General features: G+C 51.2%; 2 protein-coding genes across 2 annotated transcripts in view; one reads left to right on the forward strand and one right to left on the reverse strand.

Moving 5' to 3' along the window:
* Positions 1 to 25,173, forward strand: part of SND1 (staphylococcal nuclease and tudor domain containing 1) — a 411,934-nt gene that overhangs the window by 328,499 nt on the left and 58,262 nt on the right. The window lies entirely within an intron of this gene.
* LRRC4 (leucine rich repeat containing 4) lies at positions 19,856 to 23,745 on the reverse strand. The gene is made up of 2 exons (XM_004741836.3): positions 23,633 to 23,745; positions 19,856 to 23,430 (listed from the first exon to the last, which is right to left on the reverse strand). Exon 2 carries the CDS (start codon positions 23,328 to 23,330, stop codon positions 21,378 to 21,380), a length of 1,953 nt encoding a protein of 650 aa, XP_004741893.1. The 5' UTR covers positions 23,331 to 23,430; positions 23,633 to 23,745; the 3' UTR covers positions 19,856 to 21,377.

The following is a 25,173-nucleotide window of genomic DNA, read 5'->3' on the forward strand; positions in this document are numbered from 1 at the left end:
ATTCTGTTGGTTCTCTAACACATATAGACACAGAAGCAACTGTTGCCCACCGCACCCAGCAAAGTCCTTTGTTCAGCGCTGCAGAGGGCCAGAGGGAGGTGGAGTCTGCTGCCTTGCACAGCGTGAACCAATTCCCAGAAACTCCTGTGGGGAGAGTGTTGGCTGAGGGGAAAGTACTTGGGGGGCCACTCAGAAGCTTACCCTGCGCCATGACCTCTACCCAGCAGAGGGAGCTACTTACCTGCGTGGGCAGAGAATGGTGACCAGCGGGACTGCGGTGTTGCCGTCAGGGAGCTTACAGTCTTTTGTGTCAGCCCAAGTACACACAGCCAGGCTTCCAGAAGAGCACTGCCATCACACTCATGTTTCCTCAGTGTCCAGTGGGTTTAGGTCACTATTTTGGACACCCCTTTCCCAGTAGGAAGATTTCACTAGAAACACGGTATCACTGTGTCAGGTAGCTCTGCAGTCTGCAGATGCCAGACCTGGAGAAGGCAGCCAGCTCTCTGTGAAGCTGCTTAATTACATGTGAAGCTGCCAGCAGGACGATTGTTCTTTTCCCATGGATCATTAATAAACCATTCTGGCCTGTGTCGATGGGGCAGGGGAACTCTCTGACAATTCCATCACCTTCCTCAGCTTGGTTGGACAGGCCTTCCTCCCTTTCTGTCTAAAGCATTCAAAATGGCTGAGAGTAGGGAAAGGAAGGGAGAAGAAAAATCTATTTCCATATAACACACATGTTTTTCTCCCAAGATAGAAAGTGGCCCCCTGCTTTCGGGTTGTCCTAGCAGCCTGAGTATAAAGGGTTCAAGGTTTGCCATGGGTGGGAAGTGCTAGTGGCTCAGCTCCTAATATTTGCAGCAAACTACAAACCAGGCCTGATTTGGAGATGAGGCAACTAGTGCAGCAGATGGCAAACAGTCCTGCCCCACTGGGGCCCGAGATCAGCTCCATCTTCTTCCTTCAGCCAAGGCAGCCTCATTTCTGCTATGCCTCAGCACAGAAAGCATGTATGGCTTTTCAGAAACTACTTTTGTAGGCAAAGACGGAAGAAAGCAAAGCAAATATAATACGGGAAACTCAATGTAGTTAGAAATATTTGCCTGTCAAACAGCCTAAAATAGAGCTTCTCCTTTGTTGGATAGAAGAATTTAGAATCTACATTTCTCCATAGAGCACTGAGTGCAAAAATTAAAAATGGATTATAAATAGAAGTAAAATGACCCATTCAGTTTCCAAGGACTTGAGTCTACAGCCTTCAGAATACTGAATGAGAGCATATGAGAGCTGTCGGGACTCGGAGCTGATACAGTCTAATCAAAGCAGTTCACGGTGTTTGAGAAACCGAGGCATGAGGAAGTTAATCCATGGGACACACTCATGTAGCCATGCATGGGAGAGCTAACTTGTCCACATTCCCGTTGTATTGATCTGACCTGCTCCCTCACCTGCCTCCCAGACAGCTACCTGTTCACATGCCCTGGCAGTGCAGATAATAGCGGAAGAATGCCAGTGGCACAGACAAGGGAGCGGGGCGTACATGGGAGAGGTGGACAGAAGATGTGAACATGTGCATTCTCTAAATTGCATTCTTTTAGTAAGAAAAGGACATGAGGCTAAGTCAGAGGAGGAAGTCATCTGGAGCCTCAGCATTCCGTAAAGAAGACTCTTAACTGGACAGGGGTGCAGAGAGAATGCACACAGGCTGAGAAGGCATGCCAGAAAGGGAGGAGTACAGGTGTCTCACAAGCCTGGAATTTTCCATTTGCTTTTCCTGATTAGTGATCATAGAAAAGCTGTTATCTTTCCATGCCAAAAGCTAAGCTTCAAAAATGCCCAAAAGAAACCAAGAGGTACTAAACCGTTTTAAAATAAGGGGCTTTGTTTTTCCTTTTGGGGTAGTGGGGAGGCTTGCATTGTTTGCTTTTTTATTTATCTCCCACCACCACCAAACTGAGAGAGTTGCAGGGCAGGAGTGAAATGTATTGCCCTCTGGCTCCGTGGGTAGGACTCCAGCTCAGGCACTTTTCTGGTCACTTTCTCCCAGGCCACACCCAAGGTGTCACCCCTTGCTCCCCGCGTGCTGCACTCTTGGGCCTGCTCCCTCTGTTCTCTCAGAGGAGGCAGATCCAAAAACCATGCCAAAAACCCAGCAGGCTCTGGGCCTTGTCCCCACCTTATAGCTGAGGCTGGTTACCCATCTCATTAGCAGTGATGTCTGTGTGTCTTTCAAGGGCTTGTCAGGTTGTGGAGGAACAGATCACATTTTCTGGCAATTTAATTTTATTAACTCTGATTTTTCCCCTCTTTTCCAAAGCACAGCTAAATGGAGCTAAACATACACACAAGGGCTATATTTAGTCCTGATGGTGTGGTAGAGTAGGGAAGGCACAAACACAGAGGTTTATCTGCTACCTAGTAAACACAGGGAGGTGTCAGGGCTGGAGAATTCAATAGTAATAATAAGCATTTATATGGTACAATGACAACTTCGATGCAGGGCATAATTTTCTGGGGATTGCTATTAATTGTGCTTCTGCCTGTGAGCGGCCCCCTAGTGAGGGGCTTGGAACACCACGCAGAGTAAAGCTATATTAAACATCAATTAAAACAGCATAAAATAGAAACGAAATAAAATATGCAAAGGTCAGAATGGCTGTGAACAAGCAGACAAGGCCCTGAGAGGAGAGGGGTTAGAGTCTAGTACACTGGGGCATTCATGTTCCCGGTTGCTCTAAGCTTCTTTGAGTTCCTAAGTTTAGCAAGTTTGCTGGACTAGCTTCCCCAAGTTCAACTCTTTCCCAAAGGGGCTAAGAAACAACTCATTATGGCCAGTAAGAAATGCGAGAGGACAGCCAGAGTCTACCTGCCCTGTCCAGTCAGACTCTCTGCAGTGATGGAAGTATTCTTTATCCCCATTGTTCAGTATGGTAACCACCAGCCACATACAGATATTGAGCCTTGAAATGTGGTTAGTGCAACTGAGGCACAGAATCTTTAATAACATTTTAATTTTAATAGCCACACGTGACTAGTGACTACCATATTGGACAACACAGGACTCTAGACAGTCTTCACCTACAGTAAACACTCCAGAAACGTTCAGCTTGCATTGCACTCTTCTTCCTAAACCAGTGTGCACCTTCCCCCATACCTCTGAATATTTAATGCTTTTTTTTTCTTTGTTTGACCCAGTCCTCGCATGCTTTTGACTTAAGCTTCCAGATTCTTTCATAAGGGTCATAACAATGCCAAGAAATGAGAAAGGTCAATTTCTGCATCAAACCAGACAGTATGGCCTTATCCTTGCCCCCTTTTCTCCATCCCCCAGTCATGCTAATACCAGGCGTTTCCCACTCCCCCAGGCAGAAAAGAAGGGAATGGCTGTGGATCTCTGGCTAATGAAGATCATAGATCTGTGGGGCTCCCCACGTCTCATCAGGTGCTGAGTCTGACCCTTGAATTCTGCGGAGCCAGGGGATTGTAAAATTCCCAGGTCATCCAGGGAACTCTGACCTGACATTCCTTGGTCCCTTGGGCACCTAAACTGAAAATACCTTTCCCAGTGGCCCTTTAAACACTCGCTGAATGCTTAGAGTGGATCCGTTCATTGGGATGACATAGTATAGTAGAAAAACGCACTGTACTTGTAATAAAAAATCCCATGTGTAAGTCCTGGCTCCTCTATTTACTGAATCTGTGACCTTGATTAAAAAAAAAAAAAAAATCACTTAACCTTCCCAAGGCTTCATCTTCCCACATAAAAATGAGTATGCTAGATTAATGACCTCTAGACCCGAGAGGACCTAGCAGAGAGATCCAGCCAGAGACAGACACCCTAGTTGCCATGAGGTCCTATGCCTCACTCAGTCTCCCCCTTCAGCTATCAGGCCTACCTTTCAAGCCCCCCTTCCCTGAGTCTGCCCAGACCCCTACCTGTGTCTAGTTAGCGCCCGCTCAAGATGGGAAGTGGGCTGACAGCATGGACACGCCCAGAGCCAGACTGGGTGGCGTGATCGCCTCTGGTGCTCCTCGCACTCACGTGGACCTTGAGGAGTCCTAGACAGCTTGCAGTGACTGTGAGGCACCCTCAGAGGCAGCCGTGGAAAGAAGGCAAGAGGTTTCTTGGCTTGGACACTAGGGCCATAAGGCAAGAGGGGTCACCCCTCTTGGCCGGCTGGCTGTGCGCCAGCTTCCCTCTACCCAGCAGTCACTGATCCCTGCTCCAGGGGTTGTCCCCACCCACCCAGAGCCCCTGGGGAGCCACCAGCTCTGCACAACTGCCGTGTCTCTAGCCGATGGGCTGTGAGCAGGCGCCATTGGTCAGGGCGGTCTTAGCTGCAGTGCTTAAGCCTGGTTGTATCTGCTGCGTGTTCTGTTTAGTGAGTTTTGAAATACTATAAATAGTTAAAACGGAAGGCTGTAGTCCCAAACCCTAGTGCCAACGCCCAGGAAGCTTTGGCATAGCCCTCAGCACGGGCCAAATTAATCCTGTCTGAGCCTGGGTGCCGCAGCTCTTGAGTTTGCTGGTCTATGAGGCCAGAGAGGCAGCATGTACAGAAGGGAGAAGAGCTGGAAGCAGAGGAGGCATAGAACTGGCTGGCCTGGTGTGAGGTGCTGAGGGCCCTCCGAGCACACTGGGCGGCTGGGGACAAACAACTCTTCAGACCTCTCAGACCTTTTTGTTTTGTACCATGTGATCGGGGGCAAAAGGATATTCACAGAGCTCATATTAGACCCCCAATAGCAGGATCCCGGGTAGATGGAGCAGTGGTTCTCAACCCTACACACTGGAGTCATGGAGCGTGGGGAGTTTAGGACAGATACTCATACCTGGGTCTCCCTTCGAAGATTCTGGTTTCATCAGGCACCAGCTTTTGATGTTCCCTAGGCATGAGGTGATAACCAAGGAATAGTTTGTTGGTTGTATTCAGTGTGATAATGGCATTGTGATTATGTAAGAAAATGGCTGTGTTTTTTAGAGATGCATACTGAAGTATAGAAAGGTGGGGTGACATCATGTCTGGGACATGCCTTAAAATATATGAGCAAAGAGAAAGGGGGCTAGCTGGAGCAGACCTGTTTGAAAATTTACTCAGTCTGGATGGTCAGTATATGCGAGTTCTTTACTATGCTCTGGTTACATTGTTTTCGTATTTTTCTCAAAAGTTTTCTTAGTAATAAAAAATGTTTTTAAAAAAGCTTAGAATCTCTCCAAGGGATTCCAGTGTTCAGCTAAGGTGGAGAACCGGTGGTTTAGAAGATTAATTTGGATCCCCACACCCTAGATCAGTTCTGACTTGGGGCTTTGTGTAACCTAAGAGTGACCTTTCAGGATAAGTTCCTGTAAGTAATCTGGACCGTAGGCTCTTGAGGCAGTGAAGAACAACGTGGGCACAAAGAACAAATGACACCTAGAATCAGAATTCAGAGTGGACAGTGAGGCAGCTTTGTCTGGTCTGAGTGACCTCAGTATCACCCAGCCCCATAAGCTTTTGTGCTTTGGGCTTTACCTGCCTTGTCACTTGCTAGCACTCCTGCATACCACCATAAGGACCTCTCTTGCCATGCCAGGGCCAGAAAAGACCACTGCATGGTAACACCCGCACAGGAGCATCCTGACTTCCTCAATGTTCAGCACTTTACCTAGTGGGATTCTGCTGAAGCCACAGTGAGGGGAGAGGGGGCTGAAATTGCACCTCCCTGTCCTTCCCAGGAGTCCACATGCTCTTGGTTCTCTGTGCAAGTGTGTCAGGGCTCTTCTGTGTCCTCAGCACCTGCCTCAACTCCCAAGCACTGTTTTGCTGTGGCTGCTCCGCGGGTGGGATAAACAGAAGCTTGCTGCAACCCAACTAAAGGGTACTCTGGAGTTGTGGCTGGAAGCTTCCATGCTACTTTTTAAAAAATATTTTTAAAGATTTTATTTGACAGAGATCACAAGTAGGCAGAGAGGCAGGTAGGGGGTGGGGAGCAGGCCCCCTGCTGAGCAGAGAGCCTGATGTGGGACTCCGTCCCAGGACCTGAGATCATGACCTGAGCTGAAGACAGAGACTGAGCCACCCAGGTGCCCCCCATGCTACATTTAAATACCACAGCCTGGCTTGGGACCCGGACTTAACACCTCTCCACTCATGAGCAGAATATCTCCTCTTCCTTCAGTGGGCTTTGTGATGTATACCTTTCAGCAAGTCGGTGTATTGCTAAGGGAAGCTGGAGCATAAGGGAAAGCTACAAACTGCCCGAGGTCACTCACCAGCCCAGAGCTTTGCTACCAGTAGAATTTACTGAGTGCATGGGTGTCCTTCCCATTCCCTGGGGAAGACTTAGAACAGTTCTTTGAGCAAATGCCAGCTTGAGAAAGGTGTAGAAGTCACCCCTGCCTCTCTGTAGGAAGGCCCAGAGCATCCGTCTTTCCCCGGTTCTGAATCACTATGAGTCCTACCACTGTCCGGTGCCTACATCCAGAATTCAGATGGGCTGTTTCTTCCTCTGCCTGCTCAGAGGAACAAGTAGCCTCAGAGTCACTAAAATGGGAAACTCGGGGCTTTGTGGCCTTCACTGGACTGTTCGAATGGGAGGAGACAGAAGCTTTCCTGACTCTCTTCTGCTGCCTAGTACATCTCTCTCCTCTTGCCACCCTTAGGCTATCCATCTTGCTCCTCAAGGGCAAGAACCAAGTCTTTCATCTCCATTGTTCCCCAACCCCTGGCACTGTGCCAGTCGCTGTACTTGCTCTAAACAGACATATAGATGAGGAAGTGAGCCGAAGCAGGGCTGTGGCAGGGAATGCCACTAGGCTAAGGGTCAGAACCCTGGCATTTTAAAAAGTAGTTTCTCATTCATTTGGGCTTATGGGCCTGAACTCTGCCCGCCTTGCCTGAGTTAGCTTGTAGAGCAGCAGCCTGTGGGATGAGGAAGGGTTTCTAGCTGGTAATGGCTCGAGAGAAACGCGCTATTTGGTTCTCTTTCCACTTTCCTTTGGAATAAATGGTGGTCTCCCTGTGCCTTGGTGTCTCCCCTTTGATATTCATGGGCCTCTGAGCAGTCTGTCCCCTCCCCCTCCTCACCTGGGGCTCTGAGGAGGGTGACATGTTTGTAGGAGGGTTTCCCTTTGTTTTTTTTTCCAGGGCAGTCAGTCAATTGATACTTGGCCAGCTCTCCCAGAAGGGACTCCTCCTGGAGCTCAGTGAACCCTCAGGGACACAGAACCCTCAGGGACACAGAACCAGGTACAAGAAGCACTTCTGTTGTTAGTGACATGACTGTCCTCCTTGTCAGAAACCAGCGTGACCCCTGAGTCTTTCCCTGCTCCCTCTAGACTCAAAACAGAGGTTCTAACCCTGAACCTGCCCTTGAATCACCTGGCTACATTTTTAAAATACTGAAATCCTATCACCATCCCTAGAGATACCGCCATATTTGATCTAGAGTCTGAACATTGGTATTTTCTAACGGCTTCCCAGTGCTGGCAACATATACTTGGGACCGAGAACCATTGTCTCAGAGTCTTCACTAGAAGGAGCTATAATAGCACTTGAACCTTCCACCACTGGCCTTGCCCTCCCCACCACCACTGCCCTGGAAGGTGGAAGAGGAGAGCATGTACTTGCCTCTCCTGCACACCACACGTCACCTTCCTTGACTGGTTCTGAGACACCCTTCCCAGACTGTGCGATTGATGATGCCATGTGGTTGTGCCCCCCGCCCTCACCCACACACATACTCTCTCACAGGGCCCACTGTTCTTAACCTTGGGCAGGTAACTAACGCAGAGAGAGATGATCTGGGGACAATGGTTTGATTTTGTTTTAGAGGGCATTAGTGAGGGAGAATAGTCCAGAACTGTCTTTGCAATTTAAGAGGAATATTACTTCTGTGATTTTAGCCCAAACAGTAGCTTGCCCATTGGCTTCCAAATATCACGTCCCGTCCTTCGGTAGAAGAGTCTGCCTTAGCCGTGAGAAGCAAGACCAGACACCAGTTGAAATCCCAGACAGCTTCCTACCCTCCCTCCATATCTTGTCAGATATTTCAAGCTTTAAGTCCTTATTCGTGCTCTGCCTACTTGGCTGGCTGTTCTTGCACTTGAGCGGCTTGTTTGCCTGGACAGGTCCAAGCTGTCTGAGCCATCAGCAGCTGCACCTCCTCCCTCGCGCCTTCTGTCTGAGCCAACCTTGATTCACAGTAGTGCAGATGGCCACAGCCTTATCCAGCGACGTCTGCCACTCCCATCCCTCTCCTGCCCTGCTTTCCCCCAGATGAAGGGGCTGAGCCAGCCCTTGCCCGCTGGTCAACCTGCGGCCAAGAGGAAGACCACTCTTTGGTCATGCTCTGGCATATTAACCTAGGAAACATGACAGCAATTTTATCTGAAGCACATAGGACAAGGGTACAGGAGGGTCTGAGTTCATGTTGTGTTGAAAATACTTTTCAGGCTGCATCAGAGCTAGTCTGTTTTTGCAAATATGCTCAGTTCCACCCACTCCACTTCCTAAGTATTACTGGGAGCTGAGAGCGAGAGGAGAGAGCAGGTGCCAGAAATCACCTTTCCTTCTCTTCTTACCCCTTCCTCCCTTAAATGCAGATTTAAGGGAGTGCACTGCCACTCAGTTCCTCAGTTCCTCAGTCCAGTTCAAGGTGCTGAAGAGTAGTGCCCTGTAATACACCACTGTAATCAATTCATTTCCCTTCCCCTTGTCCCTCTGCAAGAGAAATGAAGTGACAGGTAACAAATGCGAGAGGGGTCGTGGGTGACCTTGTACGTGAGAAAGATTGGCTGCAGTAGCCCTAGAGCCTCACTCTGCCTTTTCCTATGGCACCTCACTGCTGAGCTGTGGACAAGACACCGGAATCAGGGTGTCCCGTCTCGCAAGCTGTCTCTGAGACAGACCCACAGCCATACACTCTAGCAACAGCTGGCGCCGGGGAGGGAGTGCTATGGCAGCAGTCTCCTGCACCTGTGTGGTTAGGGACAGGGCCCACAGTGAATATACCAGCTCATCTGGGTCATCTATAAACCTTGCTGGACCCCAGCAGCTTTGGAATGCCATAGGTTCAGCAGTACTAATATTCACATGATTCATCCTGAGGTTTCCTTTGCTGTTATGCACCTTATTTCAAGGCTTTTTTCTTGATAGAGGAAACTATCCCAATCCTAGGCTGCTTAAACAGGAACATAAGCCCCCAGAGCCAACCCTTTTTATAGGGTAATATGGAGACTGAGCTCTGTTAGTCTCTGGGGTATTTTATTCTTTGGGGTAAGGGTATTTTTAATCCTTTATCATGATGAAATGTCTCAGTTGGCACCCAAGGACCAGTAACACACTGACTAAAGAAGACAGGGACTACCTGAAGAGTTACCTGCTTTTATCTCCATAGTTCAAGGCCAGGCATTTGGTGAGTGCTCTCTGTCCCAGTGAGCATGGAGCCACTTGGGTGGAATAGAATTAAGGGGGACCTTACTCCACTACAGATGTCATGGCTCCTACAGCCTAGGCATGGGGTCTACTCTCTTCTGTCCCACTGGGCATGTGTAAGGAACAAAGATCCTTGGGCATAGTCCAGTACCAAGGAACCTTTTTGTTTCTCTGAAGCCACATGATCAAGGTCACCAAGCTGGTCAATTTCCTGTTCTTCATGACTGGCCCTGACCTCCTGGGCTGCCTTCTAGCATTATACCTTGCTGTCTCTTCTGCTACGATTGTTGCTTCCCTCTTAATTAGAAAACATATTCTTTTGGATTAATTGTCTTCTCCTCTGACATTTTTTTTTTCTTTGATGACACTTTAATGACCTGCCTGCTTTTGATTTTGATCCACAAATTCTAGTCCGTTAAAACTGCTGGGCTGAGAGTGACTCATGGGCACAGTCCAGGTTCTTGAGTTGGGTCCCAAGGACCCAAACTGACAGTATTTGCCTTAACTCTCAGAGTAACCATTAGATTTGTAGCCAGAAACCTGCGGTAGATCCACTGCCAACCCCATCCCCAATTCTACAAAGAGAACGGCCCTGGAACTGCTTGGCACAGGTCAGGAGGACAGAAGAGCTCCAGCAGGGAGCCACCTTCCCCATCCTGCAGGCCCCTAAGAGCACCTTCAGAGGCTTGGAGATTGGGAGTGGGAGGCTCTGCCCCACCCCCACCCCATCTTCTGCGCTCTGGACTCACCATGGCCTTGCCTGCCTTTAAGCCTGCCTCAGCTCCCAGAGCTGCCCACGCTGCTCGCATCACCTGGGTGAGCGGGGGTGGGGAGAGGGGGGCTCTGCTCAGTGCCAGGATGAGACGGTACATGAGAATAACTGCTCAGTGCCCAGATGTTTCCTGTTGTCTCCGGCTCCAGGTGTTACATTTGCTAAAATTTTAGGCATGAGAGTGGCTCTGTTCTCTTGGGGGACAAGCGGGGAAAGATTCCCCAGCTCACATTTCTGGGGTCTTTCTTTTTTTTTTTTTTTTTTTTTTTTTTTTTTAGAATTTTATTTATTGGACAGAGAGAGAGAGAGATCACAAGTAGGCAGAGCACAAGTAGGGGTGGAGTGAGCCCGAGCAGGGAGCCTGATGCAGGACTTGATCCCAGGACGCTGAGATCATGACCTGAGCTGAAGGCAGAGGCTTAAATTAACCCACTGAGCCACCCAGGCGCCCCACATTTCTGGGGTCTTTCTTCCAAATGGACAACCCCATTAGCTGGCTCTTAGTGGCTCCTGCTCTCCACTTCACACCTGGTACCGCCTCAGGCCATTTCTCACCTGCAGAGGGAAGCCCGAGGATCAGCAGCAGCACTATTCAGGGCAAAGTCTTTACCCTTGTAGTACTTTGTAAACTAGAATAGCGAGGCCTCCCTTCCAGACCAGAAACGACACGGAATCGCTTTGTGGGATGGATGTGTACAGCACAGGCAGCATTCGTGTGTTGATTTCCACATATTAAGTAGTTCTCGTTGCTGCTGAACTTCCTTGCCTCCGTGTGACCATCAGGCTCTGTATCGACCATGGCATTCGTGCAGGGATGGGGGAAAGATAGCTGTGCAGCTCTCCTCCAGCCCCTGAACGCAGCTCCCTGTGCTACACGGCCTTGCCAGCGGGGGGCTGCTGAAGCAGCGCTCAGGAGACTCACCAGGGAGACCCCTCCATCTCCTGCCAAGCTCAGCAAACCCTGCCTGCTCTCCTCTGAATCACACTTCTCTGTGGCTTCAGGCCTCCTTCCCCAGCTCCGCACAGGGCGCCGCCTGACGGGAAAGGCCTGCGTGTCAGCGGGAGAGGCATTTGAGGAGAAATGAACTGTCGGAAGGGGGAGTGCCGCTCAGCCATCTTTTAAGTAGAAAGGAAAAGGTCATCAGAGCCGGATGGGGCCGGGGCTGGATTGTTGTGGACGCGGCCTGGCTGCGGCAGAGGGGCCAGCACCGCGCACTGCCAACCCCATCCAGCTGCTGGTGGCCCGGGCACAAAGCAGCGCATGCTCTGTGTCCACAGATGGGTCTGCGCGTCAGCGGGAGCCTGTGTTTAGCCCTTGCTTAGGAAGGGCAGCCCATGACATAGTAATTTAATTAAATTTGCCTCCCTCCATGGCCCACATATTTGCAGAGGTTTGCGGGAAGATGAATCTGGCTGAGGAGCGTTACCCTGCCGCTCTGGCCCTGCCCCAGAGCTGAGCCGTGGTACCATAAAGGGTCTCAGCGTCCTGAATCCGGCACAGGGCATCTGTCTGCACTGCAGGCTCTCTGGCCGGGCTGCCTGCTGGCACATCTGGCAAGGCAGCCTCTGGAAGCATTCCGTCTCCATCACAAGGAAGCCACCAGGGGCAAAATAAGGGGGCTCCCCACCCCCTACTCAAGACCTGCTGGCAGCAGCCTCAGCAAAAACCAGAGCCACAGAATGAGCTTCTACACTGATCTCAGTGTAGAAGGGAGAGGGTGGAATGGGAGGACCCCAGCCCCTCAGCGGACACTGCAGCTTTAGTCGCAGCTGTCACCCCCATCTCATTGGTGACCCACATTCCTATGCTTCTATCCTGGAAAAGACCCACATTTAAGGGTCCGAAATTGATTCCAGTGAACCGATCACCATGTTCCACATCTCAGACGCCCATCAGTTCTTGTCTACTGCGTCCGAGCTCAACCCACACCCACAGTCCACACCCCGGAGCCTTCCCCCTGCCTCCCAGCCAGCCAGTGCTTGTCTCCTGTGGAGTTCCTCACTCCTCAGGAGGCACCTAAGCTTTCACTTTCTCTTGTCAGAGTGCCTGCCCATTTCATCTTCTCACTAACCTCTAGCCTCCTGCTCAGCCTTTTATATCCTAGGTCAGCAGTGCCGTGCCCACTGGAGAAGAGCATTCTTTCTTGTTATCCTCGCCCCCACCAAGAGCACGTCTTCCTGGCTGGCTAATCTCTCCTGTGTAACAACAGCAGCACCTCCGAGAGAAAGGGAATTTCTCTGGCACAGTTTGTCTCAACACCAGCAGAACACAGGCTGTTGCTTAGGAGTGGGAATCATTAGAGTCAGGCCATTATTGGAGGGGACCAGTCTCTAGGGGAGCTAGCAGAAATTACCACTCCTTAATAGATGAAAACTCATTTGCTGGAAGCCCCCGCCCTCCTCTTTATTTCTCTGCATTCTCCACCTCCCTTCTCTTCCCAGCTTTGAAGTCAAAAAGAGAGGTAATGCTATCCCATCCAAGATGGCAAATTTCTGCTAAATTAACTTGGTTAAAAGATCCTTGGTTGAAAGCGGCTGTTCTTTTAGAATGTTTCTGCAGGGACTTGGCTTGAAACCATCATGAAGGAGACAGATTCTAATTAAATGTATGTGATAAAATTATAGCCAGGACCACTCCATTTCCCAAGAGAGGATTTGTTGAGGTGGTTGGGAAGAGGAGACAGTTACTAGCTTCCTGGACCATGTTTCAGGGAAAGTCTTGGAGTCAGCCTGGGCTCTGAGCCTTCCCTGCAAGGGCCCCCTTGTTTACACAGTACCAGGGAAGGTGAGAGACGTGGGAGCAGGACTCCAGACTTCTCTGCTTCTCTAGTGGTCATCTTGACCTTGAACAGACCTCTAACCTGATACAGCTTCTATATGCCTTCCCTGCACAGGGATACACATTCTTTACCTCGTAGTTCTCTGGGGGGTAGGAGAGAATGGGGGGTAGGCGGCATAAAGCAGCAAATGCTCCTTTTAATTTATTACCTGTTTGGGCTGCCATCAAAACTCACACTCCTTGGAACATTTGTGGTGCAAGAGAAAGGAAAAGTTGCCTCATTTCTCAGCTCTAGTTGTGTGAATGAAGTCACGAGTGGGCACCATGTCAGAGCATTAAGCACAGATAATTGGCGTAAAAGGCCTTCCCCTTCTCTCCCACCTCTCCCTGGAAACAAACTGTAAGGGATTGCATCAAATTGCAAACTCTGGGGGACACTAATCACTTTGTAGTTTCTGTAAATGGCGCCCCCTGGATTTGTCATTCACCGTGGCCCTGCTGGTGTTCAGTAGTACTGCTGGGTTGAGAACCCAAAGCCCAGAGATCCTGTCTCTGCATCACCAGCTATGTGACACCTGAGCAAGTCACATCTCTCTGGCCTTCATTTTCCTCATAAATAAGTTTTCTGAATTAACTTGGAAATTAAATTCCCTTCTCTGTCTCCACATCCCTGAATTTTGAAGCTATAAACCATCATTCTGTCCTCAGTGTCTTGCCAACCCAAGGTTGACCAGCCTTGATAAGACACCCATGATGTGGAGGTGGCCTCTGCTGGCCTGATAGCACTGGTCAGAGCAGATGTGGGCTTCAGACAGGAGGGTGGCAGAGGGGGCTAAAGAAAGGGAAAGCTACCCTGCAGGCACAGCAGGCTGGAACAAGAAAGGCATGGCTTAGGCCAGGTCCCCACTCTGCTTGTTTTTGTACTTGTCTGTGGCTTCAGAACCTTCTGACACACATGCACACGGTACACCCAGGAGGTGCAGTCACTTCCCTCACCAGAGTAACCAAATGAAATGCAAACATGCTTTGAGATCTCTCAGTCTGGCCAGGTATCTCCAAGCTTCCCTCCCCGTTTCTAATTAAAAATTTTTCATCTCTTTCCCTGGTTCCTTTAGCGATGTCTTTCTTGGCCCTCCCTCCTTTCTTACTCCAGACTCTCCCAATTCATCCCAATTCATCCCCTTAAAGAGATGAATCGGAAGAATATGCTGTCATGTCAGAAGGAAGCCATTGTCAATTCACACAGGCAAAGCTAATAGGATAAAGTATTATCCGACTTCCTTTAAGTCCAGAAATTAAGTCTTCTTGCAATGGTAATAGATTAGAACTTGTTACCACTGCAGCCGGTAGGCTGCAGAAACCGGCTGTTAGTATATGAGGCCTCAGCTCCATTTCAGGGCCTGTTCTGGGTCTTTTGTGAGGGACGCACTGAGCATTCCTGCAAACATTGCTGCACTCTCTGTGCCAGGACCCGCCTCTGGAGAGCTGCCTGTAACTCACTCGGTTAATTTACAGGGCAGAATCTGAGTAGGTAGGTGAAGGGAAGAAACCAGGGCCTTTAAGACTCCAGGAAGAAGTAGCCAGAGGCCCGGAAACCAAACTTTGCACAGAGAACAGTTACTGTGTGAAAGCTCTTCTCAGTCATCCTTGCTGACTCATTGAGCAGGTAGAGTGACTTATCTAGTGACTAAACCAGTACCAGCGCAGACATAGGGAAACTAGAGGTGAGATCTTAAAGGAATTTTAAGTGACTAGATGAAGGACTTGCCTTGGAAGAGGAAACCACATGAGAACTATTGGAAGAAGAGTCATCAATCTTCTAGAATGGAAGGATCTTGCAAAAATGTCCTAGGTCCTGTTGTGGCAGATGATTGTACTCAGATGGGGATTATGGAGGGACACCCCCAATAGAACAGTTACTCGAGGGCACTACTTATTAGTGGGATTATAAGGTGGATGGGTATTAAAGAAGCGAGTGGATCAGTGACTGTTCCTTTGTTATTTAGTGATCAGAACTTTCTTAATTGTTCTAGTACTGTTCCTGGGTACACAATGAATGACTACGAAGGTACCTCAGTACTACTTCACTCCATCTAGTCCCACACTGGGCGTTAGAGTAGCCTCCCAGCTCAGTGGTTCCCTACTGCAGGGTCAAAAATCTTCACGGGATAAGTTAAGGAAGACACCGCCCTCTCAAATGCTAACACTCTTTGACAAGAGAGTTGCTCCCAGGGATATCCCCCATAGGCCTTGGCCTAATCTCTCTGACTCACTGCCAGGGTCCATGTGCACCGAACTCACAGTCATCACCATTTTTATGGGAAAACACAATTTATATAATACCCTCCCTCTGGAGTAATACTCCTTTTGTGGATAAACAGTGACTTGCACCAACCTCTTCTGTGAAGAGAAGAGAAGAGAGGGACTAGATTCAGAGCAGACCCCTTAATGAGGCTGTCAGGGTCAGGATTAGATTACAGGCCTAAGGGCTGGCTTGTTTCCCCCAAGCAGGGGACAGCCTGCAGGATAGAGAACAGGACTGTTGTGGGTAGGTGGTTTGGCCCAAGTACTGACAGCAGAGCTGGCATGTACCAGAGGATAAAACCTGTGATCATCCTAAAATCTAATTCTAGCCACTCATTAGGAAATCAAAATGTATTCTCTCTTAGGCTTCTCTTGGAGAGTTGATCTCCCTGCATTTCTTCTCTCTTCCATGCCATGAATTTCACACTTAACAGTCCTCCCCCATCTGGGGTCCAGCCAGCCTCTTGCGAGCTAGGACAGGAATCTCCCTGGCTTTCCTCCTTAACTGCATTGCAGACCCTTAGCCTGTGTAGCTGCCATAGAGCTCTGTTCTGTTCTCACTTGCTCAGGTTATGGTGCTTTTTTTTCTTTTCCTGTCTGTACTTTCTCCAAGCCCTCTAATTCTGTTCTGAAGCCCCAGTAGCTCCTCTCTCTGCTGCCTTCTCCCTCCTGGTACCTCGGCCCTCCCCTGCCCTTCATAAGGTATCCTGACTGTGAAACAGGGAGAGGTGGAGAAGACTCTAGGAAGTTTATCCTCTCAGTAAAGGACCAAGGTTTCTGAGATAAATGTTTTCTGGCCAGTCCTCAGCTTGTGCATCATTAAGAATACACCTTTCCTTTCTTCCCGGCTTACTGCAAGGAAAAGTAATCTATTCTAGAACTAAAAACAGTTCCTTGGGCGAGCTAGAGAGCTGGATTAGGGAGCAGAGCAAAAAGCGCTGTTTTCCTGGGGAGAAAGGACAACCCATCTTTCCTGTTGGGTCTGTGCTTATAGAGATAGTGCTGTCCCGCTGTCCCTAACTTCTTGATAAGCATCCTTCCCTTCTGGAATAGCTCCATAAGCATGTTCTCTCTCTGGGAACACATGAGGTTCTAGAATAGAGGGGGTGATTGAGGAGGGCTGGTCAGTTGGTCTATATCCTTATGTTTATCATCAAATAACTACCAACAATACAACATTAAGTTACCATTCTGAGTGTGATTTTATTTATATAATTTCAGTTCTCACAACAACCTATGAAGTAGTGAAGTGTAGATACTATGATATCCATTTTACATATAAATAAGCGGAGTATTTGTCCCAAGTCACACAGGTAGGAAGCGATGGAGCTGAGATTCAACCCAGGAATACCAGATCCAAAGTCTGTGCTTGTAAGCACTGTGCTGTGTTGCTTTGCAAATATGTATGTTTCACTGACCTGGTCCCTGAAGCATTTATCCCTGTTCCAAGAAGCAGCTTACTTCATTTTAATTTAAAGCAAAGATGAAAACAACTTTAATCTACAGCGTGAACCATTCTCACCCCCTCAGGGGTAATGGGTGCTTTCTGAATGATAGAGACCAGGAGAGGTGCTTTTGGGCCAAAAGCTGCCTTGCAGTTTAGCTGAGGCAGGATTTAGAAATGGCGTGAACAGTGCCTGCATTAGCCGATGGCATGGAGTGCTGAGTGCCAGCAGAGGAGATAAAATCAGACATATGTTTGGATATAAATGTTCTTTCTCTTTCTCTCTCTCTCTCTTTTTCTTTTTCTCTAATTTTAATCCCCTGCTGCTTTGTTGCAGCAAAATGTTGGGGCCTTAATTGTGGGCTCTGGACCCCTGAGGTAGTATCGCCTAGGCTGTGTGGGCTGTGTAAGTTCCCCTTAGCCCTCTCCTAACCACAGTCCATCTCCACAGAAGGAAACCAAAGCTCTCCACCGCGAGTAGCATGGACTCTGGACCTCTTCCCCACCACCAATGGGGATCGTTTGACCAGGGACTCTACGACATTGTTCTACCCAGAACCCAGCAAGCCACTGGCCTCAATACCTGTTAAATAGCCACAAGAAAGCTAATGTCTCCAGGCCTTACAAACTATCCTGTCTGCTCTCCCTTTTCTGATAATATGATGTGGCATAAGACCAAGGAGTGACAAAGGCCTAGAGGAGATGATGGGAGAAGCAGCCACAGCATGGCACTTACAGAGCTCGGGTGGGGCGGGTATTGTGGAGGAGAGGAGTTAAGGAGCTCCCCCCCGACCCCGTTCCCCCTCTCCCCACTCCCCCCCTGTCTCCTTGTTGAGCCAAATAGGCAGAAGGCATTCCACTATGGAGAACTTACTCTGATAGGTGCTTTAAGACCTCTGTCACTCCTCTACTCAGACAAGCTTCCAAGGCTGAGGTTGGGAGAAGGCCAAGCTACCCTTCCCTTTGTGAACACCCTGCCTTATCTACGTCACCCTGTCTCTGGCAGCCATCTGCCGTTGAACCTCAGGATCGGAAGCTGTTCTGTGCAGTCCTGAGAATCGAACTCCTTAGCACATGTGGCCCTCGGGCCAGCTGTGGGACGACTGTAGTCAAAATTCTGGTCAGACCTGGGAGGCCAGTAGAGCCAGTCTTGAAGGAGACTGAGCACCTCTAAGCAGAGTACACATCATTGTTTATAGGGAGGTCGTCCCATTTCCACTGCGTATCAGCCAGGAAAGAAAAAGGTTCTTGAAGGCTCAGAAGAGCCTGAGTAAGGAAGGCCCATTTGCTTCGGGAGCCCAGAGATCTGGGTTTTAGTCCCACCTCTTCCACTAAAAGCAGTGCGACGTTGGAGGTATCTTTCCATTTCTCTGGGGCTGTTTCCTTGACCAGACAGTGTAAAAAAGACTAAATGATATTTCATGACCCTTAAAGAATTCTGTAACTTCGTATAAGCAGCAGCAGTCTTTCCCTCTAATGTGTTGCTACAACTACTCCCCTGAAGAACTACCAACCCATGTCCCATTCTTAGGTGACAAACCCTGTAGCTTGGCCGCTGGGCCTGAGGATGAGTCACCAACACAGCATGAAAGCTATTGGTACTCATGGGACTCCTCTCTGAAAAGCTGTCCCAGGTGCCTGCTACAAAGGAGGACATACCCAACGTTACGGCATTGGAGGCTTGCTGCTCTACAAGCTGAAACGCTGCCCAAGTCGAGGAGTGGACCCAGTGGGGAAGGGAGCTACCCTTGCAGCTCTAAGGAAGCTTATTCCCAGGAGCCATATTCTCAGTCTCCCCCACTTTTCAGGTTCCTTCTAGAAAGCACTTCTCCCTCAGATTCCAAGATGGCAATATGCTCAGCCCCCAGGACACATGCGTTTGTTTTTACGACTCTTTGCGGAAATATTTTGGGACCATTTCTGTACCCCTGCCCTCAGATCTCTGGTTCAGCCACAGACACTTGATCATTCCAGAGCCACTGTATAATCCCAGACTATCCAAAAGGAGGGGCGGGAGGAAATCAGCCCCACACCCTCTGTTCCTGAAGCAGCTGCTTTCACCACACTTGCCCCTGAGTGTGTCCCCAGGAAGCTGCCCTAAACAGCCTGAGTTGCCTTGTGGCACTGGGCAAGGGCTCTTTTCTCGCCTTTCCAGCTGGTCCTGGCCAAGTCCCACCCTTTACTCTGCTGCAGTTTTCTCCTTGTGTTGGAGGTGGGGTGGCAAAGGGGAGGCTGAGGGAAACGTTTATGTGGAGCCCAGAAACTTGAGTGGCAGTATCTAAACGTGCACCATGCACGCATGCTGCCACGCACCCCGGTACCCAGAAATTACATATACCTCTACCCAGGGGATGAAGAATTGGCCCTTTCTTAGCCAACTGCTGCAAAGTGCTGCCTGCCTCTCTGCCCGCTCAGTGCCAGAGAGCTCACACCCACTCAGTGCCGATTCCCTGCATCAGTATAAAAGCGCTGAAGAGACGCAGGGTCCCGGTTCATGCAGCTTCCCTGGACGTCATCACTTGGGAAGCGTCAGGAGACAGACACCCACTACCACCACCAAGACATGTTTGGCTATTTGGCACCCAGAGAACAGAAGGAACATTGCCTGTGGGAAACTTAAGCCAAACAGCATTACTGCAGACCTCTTAAATCCAGGTCCCCCAGGGTCCCTGGGCAGAGCCGGTGCTGCCTGACCAGCAGCTTCTGCTGAGGTGGCATTTAACTTCTGGCCCGGTCCCAGGAGCTGAGGCTGACCCATTTCCCCTGCTTTTCCAGGGCATCAGGAATTTGGTTCTACCCCCAACAAAGCCAGGGACTAACACACTTAGCTGGAGGAAGGTGCACTGGAATCGGGGTGCTTTTATTTAAGCTAAGGAAAGATTGTTGACAGCTTTAGCATTTTGAACATTGCCTTCCCTCCCACCTTACCTCTCCCCTCCCCTCCCCTCCCCTTGTTTTCTTTAAATAGAAATGACTTGGTTGATGCTGGTAAGAACCTATATGATCTTATTCAATTTAACCCTTTGGGGACATTGAATTAAAAATTGAACAATATTTATTAAAATACAAAAATACACTTTTCTCACATTACAATCAGTGTTCTTTTGTTGGCATTCCCCCCCACCCACCCATCCCACCCCTTTCAAATCTGAACCCTTTATTTCTTTTTAAAGCTAAAATAATAAATGAAAGAAGTTACAGCATTAAATGGACCAGAATAACAGAGATCTCTGCCTTCACCGCCCACACCCACCCTTTCTCCTCCCCCTCCTCCTGAGGTAGGCCTGGAAGAGGGAAGCCTTCCCCCCACTGCGCTACGTTCAACAGGACTCCTCGCAGAACTCGCTTCTTGTGTGCATGTGTATCACTCTTGTTTTAACTGTGGATTCCACATCTTTTTTGTGAACCATCCTGTTCTGTCAAGGCTTCACTGTACTTTAAATGAGCCTGTGCCCTTTTTCTCTGTCCACTTATGTTCTGTCCCCACCCCATCACCACAACCAGTTGACATCTGCTGTAATAATCCCTAATGAATCAGCATTTAGAATAGTCACCAAATCACAAGCATGAGAAAAGCTTCCACTCCCCCAAGCTCCCCAGTCCCAGCCTCTCCTCCTTCTCCACCTTAAAACAAACAAAACCTTTATGAAAAATCATAAAATGCCATCATTGTCTACAATCATTTGTCAGATACCGGGAACAACAGGTGGACATGGCACAATGCTAATTTATGGCCTCCTGTGAATATATTCTCTCTGCTTCTGCTCTCCCTTCCCACCCCCCTCTGCTGCCGCACCCCCTTTAGGGGCCTCCTCCCTCTCAAGGGAAACCCTGAATAGACACATGCCCCACAAAGAGTGGGTTAAACCCATCTGCAGGAATCTGGTGCAATGTGAAAGCATTTGACTGAGAGCTACGCCAGCTCCCTTCCTTCTCTGCTCCTTCCCGAGGCGCGCTGTCAGGCGGGGCACACGCGTGTCCCAGTGCACAAACCCAGGGGACTTGTGCACAAGGACAGACGGAAAGACTGAGCCCCTCGAGGGAGTCATTTGAATTTTGGTGGTTTTCCTGTTTAAAACACAGTTACAGAGCTATCTTCCCCTCGGCTTCTGAAGAAAAAAAATTATTGCCTCTCAACATTTTGGCACAGTACAAATTCTTGGTGCTTTTTTTGTATTTTTAAAATAAGATAAATCTGCAAAGACAGCTCTCAGCTTAAGAAAGGTGTCTATAGAAATGGTAGTCCTGTATGCTATGAAGCATCTTCTAAAACATGGCAGCCTGCCCCCCACCCCTCAGCAGCCCACACCTCTTTAGGGATGTTTGTTTTAGCTTAGCTTAGCAGTTTCAGCCTCAGATCAGAAATCCCTTCTGGCATCATAGCAGGTTGACTTGCGGCTTCAGCCCCACAGCGTTCCCAAGAACCCCACTCCCCCTTTAAATAGAACTTACAAGTTAGAAAATAGTTTTGTTTTGATTTTTTGTTTTTAAATTTTAATATAATCTGTTTCTTTTACCAGCCCATAGATTTAATATATAAGCATATACAAGAAAAAGTCTCTCCCCACTCTGTACAAAAGTTGCTGTCTCGTGTGTGTGTGTGTATGTGTGTGTGTGTGCATTCTATTGCATTTTGTAAGTTTTTGGGGGGAGGGAGAGTCATATTTGAGTTTCCTGTACCTTGTCCTTGGTATGGGTCTGAATTATATAAGGTTCAGAGATTGTGGTGACTGTGGGGTGCAGAGAGTTCCCCAGGCTGTTTTCTGTCCAGTGGGCCCCATGTGCTGGTTTGTAGGTGTTGTAGTTAATATGGTCATGAATTGTGGGCAGCACTACTGCCCCCTCACCTGATACACTGGATGGAGCTGCTGTTGCCGCTGCAGACGCTGCCGCTGGGATGTCTTCATCCACCTGGATAATCTCAACTGTCCGGGCGGCTGTGACTGTACTCCTCTGCTGGTGCCGCTTGCGAAGTTTATAGAAGACAATCAACATGGCGGCAGCTAGCAGAGTCACTGCCACAAAGCAGCCAATGATGATCTTGGTGGTCTTCATGACTTCATCCAGGCTGGTCTGCATCTTATCATTGGTGTCTGTCGCGGGTACCTGCTTGGGCACACGGGTGGTCTGGATCAGCACCGTGGTAGAGGTGGTATACGCCGGCTGATAACCAGTGGACGTAGTAGGAACAGGCTTGTACTTGCGCGTTGTATCCTCAGGTGAGATCTCGGTGGTCTCCACTGTGACAGTGGTGAAGAAGCTGTAGTTGGAGGTGTTGAGCTCGGCCGTGCTCACGTTGAGGTAGGCCGAAGCGTTGGAGTTACCGGCCACATTGGTCACCATGCATGTGTATACCCCAGTGTCTGAGAGCAGCACGTGGGAAAAGTTCAAGGTGCCGTCGTTGAGGACAGAGATCCTTGGGTGGCGGGAGGCGTGGCTGAGCACTGTCCCATTGGGCAGCAGCCACTTCACGGAGGACATGGGGGGAGTCCGACACTTAAGTTCTGCCATCCGACCCTCGGAGATGTTGAGGTCCCGCGGGGCATCCATGATGAAGGGGGCAGAGCACTGGAAGGAGGCCTGGTCCACCTCCACCAGGTAGCGGCCCCGCATGTGCAAGGGAGCGTGACAGCGGCCACAGCAGGTAGAATTGGTGGGTATGTACTCCCGAAGCCACCAGGCTAGCCACAGAATGTCACAATCGCAGTTCCAAGGATTGTGGTGCAGGTGCAACTCCACCAGGTACCTCAGTGGGGTGAAGAGGTCATGGGGCAAAGAAGAGAGGTTATTGTGGGCCAAGTTGAGTTCCACAAGTGAGGCCAGCCCATCAAAAGCATTTCGCTCAATCAGGCTGACCTGTGAGTTCATGACCCACAGCTTCTTGAGGGAGCTTAGGCCATGGAAGGAGCCAGGCCTGATCTCAGGGAAGTGGTTGCCTGACATCTCCAGCTCTTCCAGCCCCACCAAGGGGGTGAGATTGGGCATATCTTTAATGTTGCACATGCCCAAGTTCAGGTACTTGAGGTTGAACAGTCCCTCAAAAGCGCCCTCGGAGATATACTCCAGCTTCTTGAGCTCCCCCAAGTCCAGGCGCATGAGGGAGGGCACCCGGTTGAAGGCATAAGAGGGGATGCTTTCTATGGGGTTGTTGCGAAGCCAGAGCTCCCGCAGCTTGGACAGGTACTCAAAGGCCCCACTGGGGATGACCGTCAGCCAGTTGTCGAACAGCTCCAGGGTGTTGAGGCTGGCCAGGCCGTTGAAGGCCCCCACCTCGATCTGCCGGATGGAGTTTCTGCCCAGCTGCAGGACCTCCAGGTGGTGGAGGTGGCGGAAGGTGTCGGCCTGGATCATCTGGATGTTGTTTTCCATGAGGTTGAGGTACCGGGTGTTGGAGGGGATACCCTGAGGGACCTCGGAGAGGCCCCGGCGGGTGCACACCACCTTGCTGAACTGGTTACTGCACGAGCAAACGGATGGGCAGTTCTGGGGCCCGGCGGAGGCGGCAGCGGCGATGGCTGCACACAGAATCCACACTTGCGCCGCGAGGTAGACTACGGGGAGCAGGACGGCATTCCAGGTGTGGTGCACAGTTACCTGCCACAAGAGCTTCATGGTGTGGCACGTTCATAATTCACCATCGCCTGGGATTTTGGCTCGGAAAGGAGAACCAGCCCTACCCCGGCTTAAATGAGCTAGGAGCTCCTCTTTCCATCTGGAGAAGGAGGTGGGGAGGGGGCGATTAGAGAGACGGAGCAGACCAGCGCGGGGGGGGGGGGCGCGGCGGGGGGGGGGAATCATGCCCAACTAAAGCGTGGCCCCCGTCTCCAGCCTCCCCTCAAGGCAAACCCTCGGAACGCCGCGACTTTCTCTCCCCCGAGGCAACCATCCCCACCCAGTGAGTCGCTGTCACCTACCTCGGAAGGAAGGAATTGGCGTGGTGTCCTTAAGCGTTCTCCACGGGAGCCGGCCACGTCGTTGCCATTCTTACTTCTTAGTTTTAATTAACAAAGGGGGGAAGTCGAGGGGGTAGGGAGGGCAGAGGGGAGGGGTGGGGAGGGGAGGGGTGGGGGAGACAAAATGGCTTCTAGTAAATCCCGAGCAGGCTACGGCGGAGCGGCGGAGTTGAGGCGCGCCGGAGAGAGCCAAGGCCCGGCGGGCTATGCAGGTGCATGCCCCCCCCTCAGCCCGAGGAGCGGCGCCACCAGCGCTTCCCTGCTTTGTCCTTGGACCCTGGCACCGGCTCGCACCAGCCGCGGGGGATGCCGCTTCATCGCCGGAGCGTGCCTCCGGCGCCCCCAGCCCGCTCCCGCGGCTGCCGCCCGGCGGGGGTAAAGGGGCGCCCCGAAGCCTCCCAGGCCGCGCTCGCTGGCTCGCTGCTGCTGCCGCGCTGCCCCCCCGCCTTGTGTCGGCGGCTCCCGACCGGAGGCAGCTGGTGCAGTCGTTCGCTCGCGGGGCTGCGAGAGTTAAGAGGAGGTGTTCGAGGCTCCTTCGCCCTCCCCAGACACACACCCCCTTCTTTCCTCGCCTCTTCTCGGAAGGGTTAAAAAGAACCAAAACCGGGCTTAGTTTCCTAGTCCGCCGCGTGCCTGCGCGAGGAGCAGCAGTTCGTCCAGCCCCCGCGGGTCAGCGGCGTGGAGGCAGCGCGGGGACCGGCTCCGCGGGCCGGAGAAGCGCGCGGCGGCCGGGTCGCGCCCGTACCGCAGGCCCCTTCAGGGAGTCCGGGGGCGGGCGCGGGTCCGGCGGCGGCGGCGGCGGCGGCCTCAGCCCCCGGTGGCGCGCAACCGCCCGCCGCCGCCCGCCGCAGCCGGGCCCCCGGCGCGCCGCCGGCTCTGGTTTTGTGCGGAGGCAGCGAGTTCCGGGCTTTGGCTCGCGGCGCCTTCAGTGGCTGCGCCGCCCGCGGACTGCTGCAGCGGCCCGAGCGCTGGCGGCGGCGGCGGCGGCGGCGGCGGCGGTGGCGTGAGCAGCGGGGGTCGCGGCTGCGGGGAACGCTCCGGAGCCCGAGAACATGGTCCGCGCTCGCTAGCGGCGGCGGCGGCGGCAGCAGCGGGGCCCCTGCGCTCGGCGCCCACCGTCTCCTCCTCGCGCCGGGCTCGCGGTGTTGCAGGCAGCAGCCACGCAGACTGCTCTCTCATCCTTTTGTCCTTCAGTCAGAACGTGAATGTACTGCTGACGCATACTGTTCTGGGGAGAAGATTAGCGTGATGCAGTGCTCTTATGTATGAACACCGCTCCCCCTCCGCTGCCTGCCCTCGAGGGGTTAACGCCGGCGCCTTCCAGCGCCGCGCCGCGCAGCCCCGAGCTCCGCGCCTCCGTCCGACTCCCTCCCTCCCTCCCTCCCTCCCTTCCTTCCTTCCTTCCTCCCTTCCTTCCTCCTTCCTCTCTCTCCCCCACCCCCCACCCCCCTCCCCGGCGCTTCCTCCCCGCCCCCTCTAGACGAGCGGAGCGGAGCAGAGCG

This window comes from Mustela putorius, unplaced genomic scaffold, assembly GCF_011764305.1.
Source record: "Mustela putorius furo isolate JIRA1106 unplaced genomic scaffold, ASM1176430v1.1 tig00003845_pilon_pilon_pilon, whole genome shotgun sequence".
NCBI lineage: Eukaryota > Metazoa > Chordata > Mammalia > Carnivora > Mustelidae > Mustela > Mustela putorius.